We start from the raw sequence: 14,971 nt of genomic DNA, 5'->3' as shown, positions 1-14,971 counted from the left end.
ATGAGCACCTCTGTCTTGCTTGGATTCAGCTTCAATCTGTCATCCCTCATCCAGCTCATTACTGCCCGTAGGCGGGCATTTAGGAAGTGAATGCCATTTTCTGATGATGATGATGAGAAATAGATTTGGGTGTCATCAGTATACTGATAACACCCTGCACCAAATCTCCTGATGACCTCACTCAGCGGTTTCATGTAGATGTTAAAAAGCATTGGTGACAGAATGGAGCCCTGAGGGAATCCATATAATATAATAGCTCCCATTTAGAAGGGCAACTGTCACCAAGCTCCACTATCTGGAATCTGTCTGAGAGATAGGAGCGGAACCACTACAAAGCAGGGCCTCCTATCCCCAACTCCCCTAGGTGATCCAGAAGGATACCATGGTCGATGGTATTGAATGCTGCCGAGAGATCCAGAAGAACCAACAGAGTCACACTCCCCCTGACGATTCCCTGGTAAAGGTCATCCATCAAGCTGACCAAGGCCATCTCAACCCCATAGCCCGCTCTAAAACCAGTTTGAAATGGGTCTAGATAATCGTTTTTCTCCAAAACTGCTTGGAACTGGTTAGCCACCACTCTCTCAATCACCTTGCCCAACGATGGGCAAGGCTTGCATCTTCTTTGCTAGTGGGATCTCACAGGCTATCCATACAGCTAGCAGGGGCCTTGTGCAATTTCCACAGCTCCTGCTTTTCGTGAATAACCCACCCTTTTATCCATTTTCCAGAAAAGTACTACTGAAAAGGAATGGGTTATTCTTGCTAACTAGCAGCTAGCACTGTGGAAATCACGCAAGGTGGCTGCTAGTTCTCTAAACAGTGTGTCACGTCCCACTGGGAAAGAAGACACAATCTTTTAGGAGTGTGGGGAGGCTGAGAAAGCTTTTGCCTCCAACTTGTGTGCAAGCTCTTCATGTTGTATAGTTTTTCTGGAAGGACCCTAGATGTGGAAGTTGTGTATGTGTGAAGTTGGAATGACTGGAGACACTCTGCCAATTATCCTCTCCCCCCACCCCCCGCTCCCCACCGGCATGTCCATTATGAAACATTGACCTGGGGCTGGAGTAAGCCCATTACACCTACTTTAGTTAGTGGATGGAAGCATAGCTCAGTGGGAGAGCATCTGCTTTGCACGCAGAAGGTCCCAGGTTTAATCCCTGGCATCTCCAGTGCGCTTTCTAGATTAGACTCTGCAGCAGAGTCAGGATGTATCTCTGAAGTGTACTTCTACACTTCCTGTGTTGTGACACCGCAGTCCCTACGCTGACAGCAGGGTGCTGTTCAGATTTCCAATGCCTTGTTTCGAATTTAATCGCTGTAATATAGTGCTATGATGTCTTATATCTGGAAAGTGCCCAGGTAGAACTGGGAAAGACTCCTGCCTGAAACCTTGGAGAGCTGCTGCTAGACAGTGTAGACAGTGTTGAGCTAGCTAGACCAATAGTCTGACTTGGTATAAGGCAGGTCCCTATGTTTCTTACAGGATGACAACTATTAACCAGCAGCTAGTTTTGAATGATACAGGAAGATTTTCCCAGTTACAATGAAATGGTGTTTGAAAGCCAGAGCAACAAAATGGGGGATCTGGCCAGGGTCTAAGGGGAATCCTTTTCTCCACAATGTTCCTAATGCTCAATGCACAACAGAGGCCTTTTGATCTGATGTTTTCATATGTTGTCTCTCCTCTAGTGTTGTTAATGTCACCCCAGTTCCTGGAGATTTGCTTCGTGAGAACACGGAGGATGTTTTGCAAGGAGAGCACCTGAGTGACCAGGAGAATGCTCCCCCAATCTTGCCTGGCCGGCCAGCAGAGAACTTGGGCCAGACTCCAAACATTGCCTTCAATGAAGGAGAGGTTTGGGAAGAGACGGATGTGAACCGCAACAAACTCAGGATCAGCATCAGCAAAGTAAATTCCTTTGACCTTTTTGAATGTGCACTGTTTTCCCCCTTCCTCTTCCTGCCTTGAAACCTGAGAGACCAAATATGATAAAGCCTGTAAAATGTTTCTTAATTATCATTATTAAAACTTCTGATTGGGGGTAAAGGTGATAGAATTGTGGAGTTGAAGAGGATATCATCATTCCTTAGTTAGGCTTTCTGCAAGATACAGGACATAAAAATTTGACTTTGTTGATTCATGCATTGGAGGGGATTGTTCTTACTTGCTGTGTAAGTGGTCCATCAAACATGAGGGCTCTTGGCATTTCTTGGACTAACAGAGATGATCTATAGTAGGTGTCCCATTAATTCTGGATTGCTGCAAACTCTGTGTGGCATGTCAGCCCTTGCTCTAATTCAGAATCATCCGTGAGGACAGCATTACTTGCTACATTTTCTAGCTCACAGGTTAAATTCTGTGTTGGTAAGCTTATGTGTTCCGTTAATGAGTGCACGGAAGTGTGAACATCTTTTTAGTCACAGGTGCATAGATAAAGAACTCAGAGGCAGGATGCCTCTGAGTACCAGTTGCAGGGGAGTAACAGCAGGAGAGAGGGCATACCCTCAACTCCTGCCTGTGGCTTCCAGCAGCATCTGGTGGGCCACTGTACGAAACAGGATGCTGGACTAGATGGGCCTTGGGCCTGATCCAGCAGAGATGTTCTTATGTTCTAACGTGATACACATAGCAGGCCCTTGATCTCTGTGTGTGTGTGTGTGTACACGCGCGCGCACACACACACACATACGCGTGCGCACACACACACATACGCGCGCGCACACACACGCACACACACACAGAGAGAGCTATGGGTTAACAGGGCCTAGAAATCCACAGGATTAGATGCTAACTAGGAGCCTCTGGTGGCGCAGTGGTAAAACTGCCGCCCTGTAACCAGAAGGTTACAAGTTCGATCCTGACCAGGGGCTCAAGGTTGACTCAGCCTTCCATCCTTCCGAGGTCGGTAAAATGAGGACCCAGAAATGTTGGGGGCAATATGCTAAAAATCATTGTAAACCGCTTAGAGAGCTCCGGCTATAGAGCGGTATATAAATGTAAGTGCTATTGCTAGTGCTAGTGCTATTGCTAACTAGCACTACCAGATGGCAGGCAATCTCATATACTCCATGGTGCTTTTTGTGGCTGGACTTATAATGTTTATAATGATTTATAATGTTCTCCTTTGGATTTTCTCTCTCACACAGACACAGTGTTTGGCAGAAGAAGATCAGAAAAGTGGTGTGTGCCCCAGTTCCCCAGTGCGTGCTGCACCAGACTCCCCTACCACTCAAGGGCGTTCGCTGAGATATCGTCGTGTGAATAGCCCTGAGTCAGAACGCCTCTCCACTGCTGATGGCAAAGCGGATCAGCACGAGAGAAGGTTTGTTTGCTGTACATGAATGGGCCAACTCTTAGGGCCTACCTGTTTGAGCTTCAAAAGTATGTCTAGATCAGCGCTGCTCAACTCTGCCCTCCTGCAGATGTTGACCTAAAACTCCCATAATCCCTAGCTATTGACAACTGTGGCTGGGGATTATGGGAGTTGTAGTCCAAAAACAGCTGGGGGGCCCAAGTTGAGCAGGCCTGGTCTAGATGCACCATCAAAATAGTAGCCTTGGTAATAGGTTTTTTGAAAAGTGTGGTGAAAAACAGACATTTTTCATCAAACTGTTTAGATGCTTTTAAAAAAGGGATGCTGTCCTTTTGTACAGTGTCTGAGAGTATACTCGGAAGTCCTCTCCCTAGCACCGACATCCAAGAAGCCTCTGTCTCCCCACTCCCTTCACAGAATGTTTGAAGAGGCAAATGCTGGAGGCATGATCATGGTTGCTTTTGCGATCGGCATGGTTGAGGGAAGTGCAGCTTTAACATGTATGATAATTTTGCAGAAATCAGAGAGTTCTAGAAATCCAGGACAAATTAGAAGGTTCCTAATATCAGGGAGATATGTTAATTTGCTGCAGTCACTTAACCTTAAGATAGAAGAGGGACATTTTATACTATTTGATTTATTTAGACTGGGCACACCAAGTGTTTTCATTAGGCTTTCACCAGCAGTGCCACTTACACACTTGGTGCTCTTATTGGCTATTTTATTGGAGGCACTTAATTTCATGTTGAATATTTAAGTCTCTAAAGCTCTGTCATATGACTCGATTATTCAGGTTACTCAGAGGTAATTTTACTTCTGTTTCCATTTTATCAGATAAATTTGCAATATTGTAAACCACCCAGAGATGTAAGTTTTGGGCGTGGGTGGTATAAAAATATGTTTGTTATTTATAGATGTAGATAAAGATATAGATATAGGGAAGTTTTGTATAATTTCTTTATCAAGTTAGAAGCAGGAAGTCATGAAAACCACATAGCATTTGTACAACTCCTCTTTCAATCTATAACTTTGAACTAGCAATTTGGACTGGAATAGTCCATATGTTAGCATCATACTGTGCTCAAAGTGTCAGTAGGGATAATGCAGCCATTTCAAAGAACAAAGTTGAGAGCAATTCATTGTTTTGCACTTTGGAAAATTATTGCAGTTGGTTCTGAGTGCAACTAAAACACTTTAAGTGGACACTTTTAAAATGAATGTGGGAAATTGTCCCTGTAATGTTGATGATTTTTTAGCCAACTTTCCAGTAGGCTTATGAGATCACCTGGCATTCTGTGTGTGTGTCCATCTGTCCCCTCTTATCAACTTTGCAACACCTGGACCAATATGAACCAAATCGGGTACAGTTGTAGGGACATCTCAGCGGCGTAGTTTGTGATATCATCCACCCCAATCCAAGATGACGGACACATAAACTTTTGAGGTGCAAATGGGCTAACTTGTGAACCACCTAACCAATTAAAACCAAATTTGCTACAGCTATAGGGACACATAGGGATGCCCTAATGATGTGTGTGATGATGTCATCCACTCCAATTAAAAATGGTGACCACATGAACATCTGAGGCACAAGCGGGCTAATTTATGGACTGCCTAACCCATCTGAACCAAATTGGGTACAGTTGCAGTGAGTGACACACAGGGATACCTCAACAGCATGGTTTGTGATGTTGTCATCCACACCAATTCAAGATGGCGGTTCAGCTGTAGAGACAGTGAAAGCAAAGTAGGCTGATTGGTTCTTACTAGAACAACTTGTTCTGTTGTCCGAAAGTGTTACTTTTCAAAAAAAATTTAAAAAGTGAGTGTCTGGACAGAACTATCAAACAGCTGCTTTGTTGTGGAGAGTAATTATAGGGTTAGCAAGTAGCATGTTGAAATCCTTTCAAATGCTTCATATTTATGTTCAGAATGGACCCATATCCACCACCCCCCTTTATCAGGACTATAGGTAGAACAGAATTTGCTCACCCAAAACTGTGTGGTCTGGGACATGCAAGTGGGTTTCATGAAATAATTCATGGTATCTATATCATTGTAGTGGGTAGCTATGGGTTAACAGGACCTAGAAATCCACAGGAGGATCATGATTGGTAGCAGGGCCCAGCCTGAGACCAAGCAATTTTAAACGGATTCCCCCCCCCCTCTTTTTGAGAGGTGGGGTTCTGTTACATAGTCTGGTCCTGAAGGTGGAGAGAGCAGGTTGCACTGGAGACACTCTCTCTCAGGAAGATTGAGAAGTCGGGCCTAGAAGCCTACAGCATAGAGGCTTCTTAGATAAACTACCAATAGGAAAAGAAAGGATAAGGAAAGTATTTTAGCCAGAAACTGTGTTAGAGTGTTTACTTTTATTTTCTGTGTATGTACGGTAACTGACCTTAATTACCCGCCAAATTTTCGCAGTTTCTTTTTTGATTTGCTAATGAAGTTTAATCAAACAATACAGCTGTTTTGGTTGTTTAATCTTTGTGGCTGGAATGCTCTGTGAGAGGCAGGGCAAGTGGGGTGAGGGGAAGGTTCCCTAGCACTATGTTTTTGATGAGTCTTAAGGACATGATAAATAACAGATTTAACCTTGTGGACCTTGCATTCAGAAGAAAGAGTTGCCATTACGAGTGACAGGAACAGTTTCCTTTTGGTGATGTTACCATATTAAAAAATGGACCTCAGACTTTTGTGATATTTGAGTTTTGAGCTGATATCTAATGAGTCCCTAAGGCTTTCCATTTTTCTTTTCAGGTCTCGAGTGGACTTGCCTGGCTCTCCTTCACGGCTTGTATGCTCTTCCCAGCCGGCACAGATGCTGTCCATTGACACTGGGCAGGTAGACAGGCAAGCAAGCGGCAGGATGGATGTGTCTGCTTCTGTGGAGCATGAAGCACTGAGCAATGCTTTCCGATCAGTGCCCCTGGCTGAGGAGGAGGACTTTGACAGCAAAGAGTGGGTTATAATAGATAAAGAAACGGAGCTGAAGGACTTCCACCCAGGTGCTGAGCCGAGCACATCCGGAACAACAGATGAAGAGCCTGAAGAACTGAGACCCATTGAAGAGGGCGAGGAGAGGAGGCGATTTGGAATAGAAGTAGCGGTCAGGCCGAAAATACATGATGGGAGAACCCGGGGTATGCAGCCTGTGGCTGAGGAGGACAGTTCCCACAGACATGAAGGGCATTGTCAGACAGTATCTGACAACAAACATGAACAGCAACCAGGAAGCCCCACACAGTCCCCCTTACATTCAGCACCAGCTATCAGACCACGGAGACGGGAATCTGAGCCTACTGGTCCTGAGAGACAGGTAAGACATGTAAAAGAAACACAGTTCATCCATTTTTCGCTAGCCCTCATCTCTGTTGTGTTTGTCTAGTCTAGTTAAGTCATCTCATCCAGAAAATCTGCTTCTATTCTATTATAGTGAATATACTTCTCACCCTTGTGCACCAGATTCCAGAGGTATGTTATTGATGTTAGAACTATAGCACAAGCATCAATAATGTTTTATTAACACCACCACTGGAAGTAGGTCTACACAGACCTGTGTGGGTGCAAAGGAGAACAGACAATGCAGTTTTTCTTGATCAGTTGGCTCTTCTGTTACATTTCCATAGGATGAGGGGGACTGGGAGGAATTTAACTGGGCCACAATTTATCTTACAAAAACAAGGCTAGATGGTAGAGTTTATTGAAAAATAAACAGATGCAATATAATGCTGCTTTGGTAGTCCTTGCAAATGCATGGATATTTTCCCAGACACTCAGATAAGGACTTCATCTATTCTAACAAACTTACAGAACCTGGTAAGATTGAAAGGCTCCAAGGCAATCATTCCAGCAGCATTTGCCAGATGGCAGAGATCCAAAAGTACTGGGTAATCCCAAATCTATACACCGACACATCAGGGGCATTCCCTCTGCAAGAGAATATGCTGCTGTTGTATATCTCCATCCAGCTGTGAATCCATTATAGCAGTTAAGCATTTACAACTGAACATCCTAAAAAGGCAAGGATCCAATAGAAGGAAGGGAGGAAAATTGGAGGCAAGGCTGAAATGGAGAATAATACAGATTCAGCCCAGTCACATTTGAGTAGGCTTTGTTTCAATAGAGAGAGGCTACTCTGAGCAAGTGCAGAATGCATTTCTCTCACTACGGACTTTCAGTAACCAGAAAAGCCACACCTGCAGGGGTAAAGATAACTTTCTAACTTTCCGTTTTAAAATTTGGCTTTAATTGGATCCTTTTTCCAGTTAGTTTTTACTAATTTTATATTGTTTTCCTAATTTTGTGAGCTGCCCTGAGTGATATTGCATTGGAAGGGCTGGGTATAAATATTTTGAATGAATAAATAAATAAAGGTCAGAGGGAAGGCTTGCAGATCAGCTAATGTTACTTCCGGGCAGACATGAGCCCCAGTGCTTTTACCTCCCAAACTAAACCGCTCACCAAGACATGTTAGACTTTGCTTGTGAAACTCCCTCTCAAGGCTGTGTGAAAACAGGAAGTTTCAGCCCACTTGCCTCCCTCCTTTCATGCTGCAGACACACCTTTGAGCAAAAGCAGGAACTTGTGAAGCTTGGCTTATCAGTTTTCTCCAACATCCACACTGCTAGGAAATGTACCTGAGAAAAACCAGAACAATCTCTGGAGAAGGCTTTCATAACATTGCACTGTGGTATGGGTAAAGTTTCATGAGTAATGCTTTGGGCATAACGAATCAGCTCTTCCTGGCAGTTTCATCTGCTGCTACAAACTAAAGGTCAATTCTGACCTGACATTTCTTGACTCTGGTATATAAACTGCTTGTGGTTTGAATGTTTGAGGATGCATGGGTCTTTGCAATTTGAGAAGGATCAGAGTTGTGAGCTCTCCTGACAGTTGTGGCTAGGGCTGAGCAAAAACACACTCTCCAACTTTACAGCCTTTTTCTTTGCTAACAAAAATGGCCCTACATCTTTCGCAGTGGGTGGGGGCTTGTGAATTAAGGCAGTTTTACTTTGGGGGAATCTCCTGCATTGCTTAGGTGGTGGGAAACTGCTACAAAAGCAGCCATTCTTTTGCACGTGCCCCTTCTCTGCTCAACATGCATTTAGGGCAAACACTGTTCCATCCTGTTATCCATCTAGAATGAGAGTAATTGGATACAGAAAACATTACCCTCATTCTGAACTGGCAGGCAAAAAAGCACAAATTGCCTAACAAATATTTTGTCTTCTTCCACAAAAGCCCCATTTTAATGCAGTGTTAACTTTTCTGTGCCCTTCTACCTCCTGAGGCTGTGTGACGATGGGGCAGCTCAGCCCGTCTCCCTCCTTCCCTCTGTGCTGACTAGAATGCAGCACTCCGTCCAGTGAGAGCAGGCCCTCAAGGAGGAGCACTTTCACTGCCTTTGCCTAGTGCTCTTTACAGCTCATCCAGTAAGGCCTGTAGAGAGCCTGATGTTGGCCATGATTATGTGTCCCCACGTATGAGCTCAGCTTCCACTGGCTGAGGCAGTATAGATGACACCCAGCCAGCCAGCCAGCACCAGGAGCTTTCCCAGACAGCAGGCTTTACTGTGGGTTTTCTGCGAGTTTAAAGTTGCCCCCCAAGACCAACTCAAGAAGTGGATTTTAACCCCAAATATAAATCAGGCTACACTCTAATGTGCAATGAAAAACTTGAATTGTGTGTGAAGTGCTCCCTGATAGCTCACAGGGACTTTGGGGTAAATTTGGCTGATATGTGAATGTACACCTCCATTCCAGAGGAGATGTGAACTAAAAGCCAGGTGTGAAGAACTTCCAGGAAGTAGCCCAGCAAGGAGAGGTCAGGGGACTAATGGTGTCCAGAACAGGGGCACTAAGTAGTTGATTGGTGGCACATGCCCCCTTGGACTAACCTAAAAATGCCACTGGTGACAAAAACACTGGGGAGGTTCAGTTGCATGTATAGCTACCACCAGAGCTTAGCAGGGTGGGGTACTTTCTGGGTCCCAGATCAGTTAAAGGACCCATTATTTGATTATTGTTTCTGCCATTTTGGTTCTGACAGTGAAGACTCAAGACCTAGCCTTTTCAGATGCATTTTGCACTGTTTATGACCCTTCAAAGTCACATCTGTGTTGTCTCCTAAGATTGTTTGTGATGGTGCAAAGAGGCATGGTTTGTTTGTAAAACTTGCATGCCCTTCTCCCCTCTGTTCCCAGTCAGCAACGCCTCCACTACTCCCAAGCAATTATGGAACCATCTTAAGCAAAGGCCTCCTGAGAGGAGCCAGCCCTGATCTGCATGAGTTGGTTTTTCTTTGAATTGCTCCGCAGGGGCAAGGGCAAAACACTCTCGTTGCTCAACGGAAAAATGAATCTGTTTTTAAAAGTGTGTGTATTAAAGGAATAGGTGAGGCTCTGGACCCAAAGCCTATTTAGTGGTGAAGATGGGATAACAAGAGTCCAGTAGTGGCCAGTGAGGGCAGCAGCAATCAGAGGCACCTTTAAAAATAAATCAACAGGCGCTTACCAGCATTAGGGCAGCACCTGCAAATTACCTCAAGCAGCAGTGCTCTGCCCAGCATTGTGCACACACGTGCAGAGGCCAGGGCCATGCTACCTCCCCACATGGGAAGCCAGGCAGAGCACCACTGCCCTTGAGTGGCGACCTGGAGGGCAGGGCAAAGTCCTTACAGGCATGGCCTAGCCAGATGAGACCCTCAGGATGGCAGCAGCCAATGCAACAGATAGCTGGTTTGGCTGGACTAGGGTTGCAAGACTACAGATAGATCCAAGCCTGGCAACTTGCAGCTTGCTTCCTATGAAGCTCAGCTAACTGAACCCTGATCTACTGGAGCAGGCCCTGCAGACTCTGCCTCCCCTGGATAGGGCACATCTCCTTGAAGGGCCTGCACTTGGAGCCTTGCACTTCTACTGTGCTTATGCCTCTGGGGAGCATGCTGGGTGCTTCTTGTGGTCACTAGGATAGATCTTCAAGGCGTTTTCCAGATTACACGCTGCAACATACTCGCAACATATCTGCTAAGCGCCCCTCCATATTGCCCGTGTTTCCACATCGGTGTTGCTGTGTTGTCAGCAGGGTACCGTTCATATTTCCCATGCCTTGATTCAAATTTTAATGTTGCATTTTTGGCCTATAACACTGTAAATGCGCTGCAAAAGTAGCTGTATTTTTCTGTTGTAAGGAGCCTTGCCTTGCATTTAATGCACTGTAGCGTGTTGCAGTATTGCCCCCCCCCCCCCCCCCCGCGCTTGCTTCCTCTGTCCCTTCACTATGGGGAGAGAAACAAGCATGGAGAAATCTCGGCTTTCCCCTCCTTTCCTCCCCACAGATCCCAAACCCCACACCTCCCTCCTCCTCCACTTGCTTCCAATATAACTTGAACTTGTCAACACAGAAGGGGAGGAGAGAGCAGCTGAGTAGATTTCTGAATCAACCCCTTTCTTGTGCACCTTTTACTGAAGAGGAAGCCCATTGAACTAAATCACTTACTTCTGTGCAATCCCACTTGGTTACTACAAGGCAAAGGGCAGGAACCAGGGAGACAGAACAGTCACTTACTTAAAAGGAAGCCCATTGAACTGAATCATGATTAATTTACTTCTGTGCAATCCCATAAACCCTCACTGGAGGAGTGCTGCCCTCCCCTCTGCCTCTTCCCTCCTATTTATTTACTTGGAGGCATGCCAGTTCCTGTCTTTCCCCCTTCCTGGCTCACCACAGGATTCTCTCCCCCCGCCCCCGCCTCAATCATTGATTTTTCTTTCGCAAAACTAGAGTGATGCAAGACAAAGTTAGATTTTTGTTTTGGGACGGCTCTTCCCCCTGCTGGCGGATTTGTGCAAGGCAACCAAGAAGTTACAGCAACAACAAAAAATTCACATCACCTCCCACTACAACTCCATTGGCCCAAATGGAGCAGGAGGAGGGGCAGATAAACATGTTTCAAGGAGAAAATGGTCAGTCCTGCCTTGAAAACATGTAATGGATGAAAAATATGAATGACCACCAGCCTACAACAAAACACTGAATAACGCTTTACTCTCAGTTTTAAACTGTTGCACTATTCTGTCACACTTTGCAACGCTTTACCTGTTGCAAATCTCATACTTCAGAAAACACCCAGGAGATTCTGGTTGACATCTCAGAGGTGTGGGCTGATGACTGGGGTTGGATTCTGTTTCCCTTATGAGTGGAGCCATGACATAGTCAACCTATTTCAGCTAAAGAGAGTCAGATTTGGTTGGCATAATAACTTTTGTTAGGCCAGATAGAAATACCTATTCAGTTTCCTTCTAATGCAGACGTTTTGCCAAGTATTGCTGTCATTCAGAGAGTTTAGGCTGGAAATCGGGGGAAAGTTAAATGACTTCCTGCATCAGAGAGCACTCCTTGTGGTCAACTAAAGAAAATGAGTCATTACCAAAATAATATATGTGAAACTCTTTAGAGTGCTCAAAGGTGTTATGTAAATGCTAAGTGTTATAGGAAAAATCTTATCTATTGGACAACAGAGAGATGAGGATTCTAAATGACTCCTAGTTACCCTGCTAACATAAACAAATTGCCTCAGTTCTTCACCAGTCTGTCAAATATGCCTGCCTATGTTCTTGGTTCTTTTGTTCCCAGTTATGTTTTTCTAGTTGTTTTCCCCAATACTTGCTTTATTTATCCAAGAGCTAGACTGTTCCATGAATCAAGCCACTGCTGCATTTGGTTGAATGATTTCTGTTTCCTAATTCTCACTGCTTAGATTTACAGATGTATTTAAAGAACCAAAGACAGCTCTGAAAAATGAATCTGGTTTCCTTCACATGCTGTGCAGTTACAAAAAAAAATTCTTAGTACATAGTTGAAAAAAGGAATATGTGGGCTTTGGGAAAGGGAGAGCTTTGTTGAGTTTTGACAGTGACACAGAGGGGGAGAGTGCAACACTTGAATCTTTATCGTGGCAGGGGGCAAAGAAAGGCAAACCTGAGGCTAGACTCATGCAGGATGTTGGTCAGCCTGAGTACACATGCACACACAACCATCATTTGGGACTTGAATCCTGCTTCTGTAAATCTGCCTAAAGGAAGCTCTAACTGCTTCAACTTGTGATTTCAGTAGATGCTGCTGCTATGTGCAATTTGTTATTAATAGCATGAAGTGGACTATTTATATGGGAATCTTGCAAATTTGTACAAACATTTAACCCTGTCACATAGATGAACAAAGGCTCTTCCTCTGTAAAGAAATGGTGCCTACAGGTATATCATGAAGATGTCAGCTGATTGTAGCCACTGGCTCACAATAAGAGCTCAGTGCATTTAAGCTGATGACCAAATTTCTCTCCCTGTGGCTTCAGTGATTAACTACAAGAATGTTGAAATACCCTTTTCACAATTGTTGAACATTTTTAATTTTTACTTTCATCTTACCAGTGTTTTTTTAACTTCACAAACTCAACAAATATATCTCAGTGCTTTAAAATAGTAGGGCTGTGTGGTGGATGAGAGACGAAAAGCATTTTGCAGACATATTGTGTGACATATAAAGAGCATTTGCACACCATGAGGGCTAAAATTTTGCTCTGTATGTCATGAAAACTGAGATTCTTAGAAATCTATGCCAGCAATTGTATGCTGTGCCAGATTACAAGGAGTTGACCAATTTGGGCACTAGTCTGAAGCCACATGGCCAACCCCTGTGTCCCCTGGCATATGGAGGATGCCAGGAGTACTACTACTACAAAAAGGAGAAGACAGTGCCACTGTCAGTCTCTTGCACTGCCACCTCACCCACCTCTCTATCAGAAAGTGGGAACATCCCCAGAACCTTAGGAAGCATTCCCATTTATGGCTGGAGTGGCAGATAGGAGAAGGCAGCAATGGTACGAGAGACTTGCTGCGACATTGCCTTTTCCTGCCCTTCTCATCTGTAAATAGGCTTCCTCCCAGAGGCCCTCATGATGGCACAGGGGCCTTGGGAGGAAAACTCGCTGAAAGAGAATAAGAGGAGCTGCCACTAGGTGGCAGCAGCTCAGCCTTCTGCCACACTCTAAGGATGAGAGGAGAAGAACTGCCAATGCCACCACAGTGATACGTAAGATGGGATGGGCAGGAGACACGGCCAAGTCCCTCAGAGGCATCTCCTTCCCTTCCCATTTTCAGAAGGTGTCAGGAGGAGGGCAGGTAATGCCATATTGATGAGGAAGGTGGAAGAGAGAGGAGTCACTGTGGCTTCCCCATTAAAAAACACACACCCTAACTAACCCCCGCAACACACACACACACACACACACACACACACACACACAGAGGAGGGGGACATGCAGTGCCCCTATCATAGCCAACACCAGAAAGGCACAATAGACAGCTGTTGGTAGTGTACATCAAAGAGATCTAAAGATAGTTTTTTTTTAAAAATGACTATTTGAAAAGTTATTTATTAAGTTCTATAATATATAGGAAATTCTGGCTGCCATAAATAAGCTTGCTGCCCCTTGTAGTGATCAACCACCCCTCCCTCTAAAGAGCTAACTGGAAGTGAACCCTGTCTTGACTGACAGACTGGTGAACTCCAGGGCTCAGCCAATCAGCACACCCGACCTAGAGAGCTGTTGGGAAGAAAAAGGCAGTTCTTTGTCAGAGCAGGAGCAGTTGTGAGGGGGCTCTGTTCTAGCACCTTTCATCATCCTTATCCTGACTCAACAGGAGGAAGTTTTATGGTGCACTCCAGTAAAAGCTGTATGGCAACACCATCCGGAGCTTGTCCCAAGTTCATGGAGAAAGCTTATTTGATGCTCCTTTGTCACTAGCTTCCCTCTCTTCTGTTAGGGACTATAGACTTAGATGCTAAAAACTTAGAGGATGGCCCCATAGACTATATAAGATGCTGGAGTCACTAGTGTCTTCTATAGTCTCTGGTCCCTTCCAGTTCTGTTTTTAAAGCCTCAGCTGGTACACAGAACACCAGAGGAGGAGGGTGAGGAGGACACTACTCCAGCAGGTGAAGGGGATCACATGGTGCCCCAGAGGGCTTGCCTTGTCACTCAAGGGACTGAATGATTTATCTATCTATCATATTTTTATACTGCCTGATATGTAAATCTCTAAGCAGTGTACAAATCCCAGGTTAAAATTACAGGTTAAAATACATAAAACACAATAAAAACAATATAAAGCAAATTATTAAAATTATTAAAATTCTAATTAAAAGCTTGTGAGAACAGGAAAGTCTTGAGGGTCTTCCTGAAAACAAACAGAGAAGGAGATGCTCTTAGTTCAGCAGGGAGCATGTTCCAAAGCCCTGGGGCAGCCACAGAGAAAGCCTGGTCCTGAGTTGCCACCAGACAAGCTGATGACAACTACAACCAGACCTCCCCAGAAGATCGTAAAAGGAGGGTGAGTTCATAACAGAGGAGACGTTCTCTTAAATAGTCTGGTCCTAAGCCGTTAAGGGCTTCATTTCACCCAGAAACCTATCAGTAACCAATGTAGTTCTTTCAAAACTGGTGTTATATGGTCCCTTCATGTTGCCCCAGAGACCAGTCTGGCTGCTGCATTCTGTACCAGTTGTAGTTTCTGGACTACGTACAAAGGCAGCTCCATATAGAGCACATTACAGTAGTCAAGTCTGGAGGTTATCAGCATATGTACCACTGTT

General features: G+C 44.7%; 1 protein-coding gene across 18 annotated transcripts in view; it reads left to right on the top strand.

Moving 5' to 3' along the window:
- The window catches only part of TTBK1 (tau tubulin kinase 1), a 179,179-nt gene that overhangs the window by 120,714 nt on the left and 43,494 nt on the right, over positions 1–14,971 (top strand). For 17 of the 18 annotated variants that reach the window (XM_053312882.1, XM_053312863.1, XM_053312842.1 and 14 more), the window contains 3 exons: positions 1,693–1,912; positions 3,151–3,326; positions 6,078–6,636. In XM_053312882.1, coding sequence (XP_053168857.1) covers positions 1,693–1,912; positions 3,151–3,326; positions 6,078–6,636 — 955 coding nt within the window. Of the gene's footprint in view, positions 1–1,692; positions 1,913–3,150; positions 3,327–6,077; positions 6,637–7,876; positions 7,938–14,971 lie in introns of those variants that run through there. The other variant, XM_053312957.1, reaches the window with a different exon arrangement.

This window comes from Hemicordylus capensis, chromosome 1 (genome assembly GCF_027244095.1).
Source record: "Hemicordylus capensis ecotype Gifberg chromosome 1, rHemCap1.1.pri, whole genome shotgun sequence".
Lineage (NCBI taxonomy): Eukaryota > Metazoa > Chordata > Lepidosauria > Squamata > Cordylidae > Hemicordylus > Hemicordylus capensis.
The sequence above is the reverse complement of the archived record's forward strand: the minus strand, read 5'-3'. Positions and strand labels throughout refer to the sequence as shown.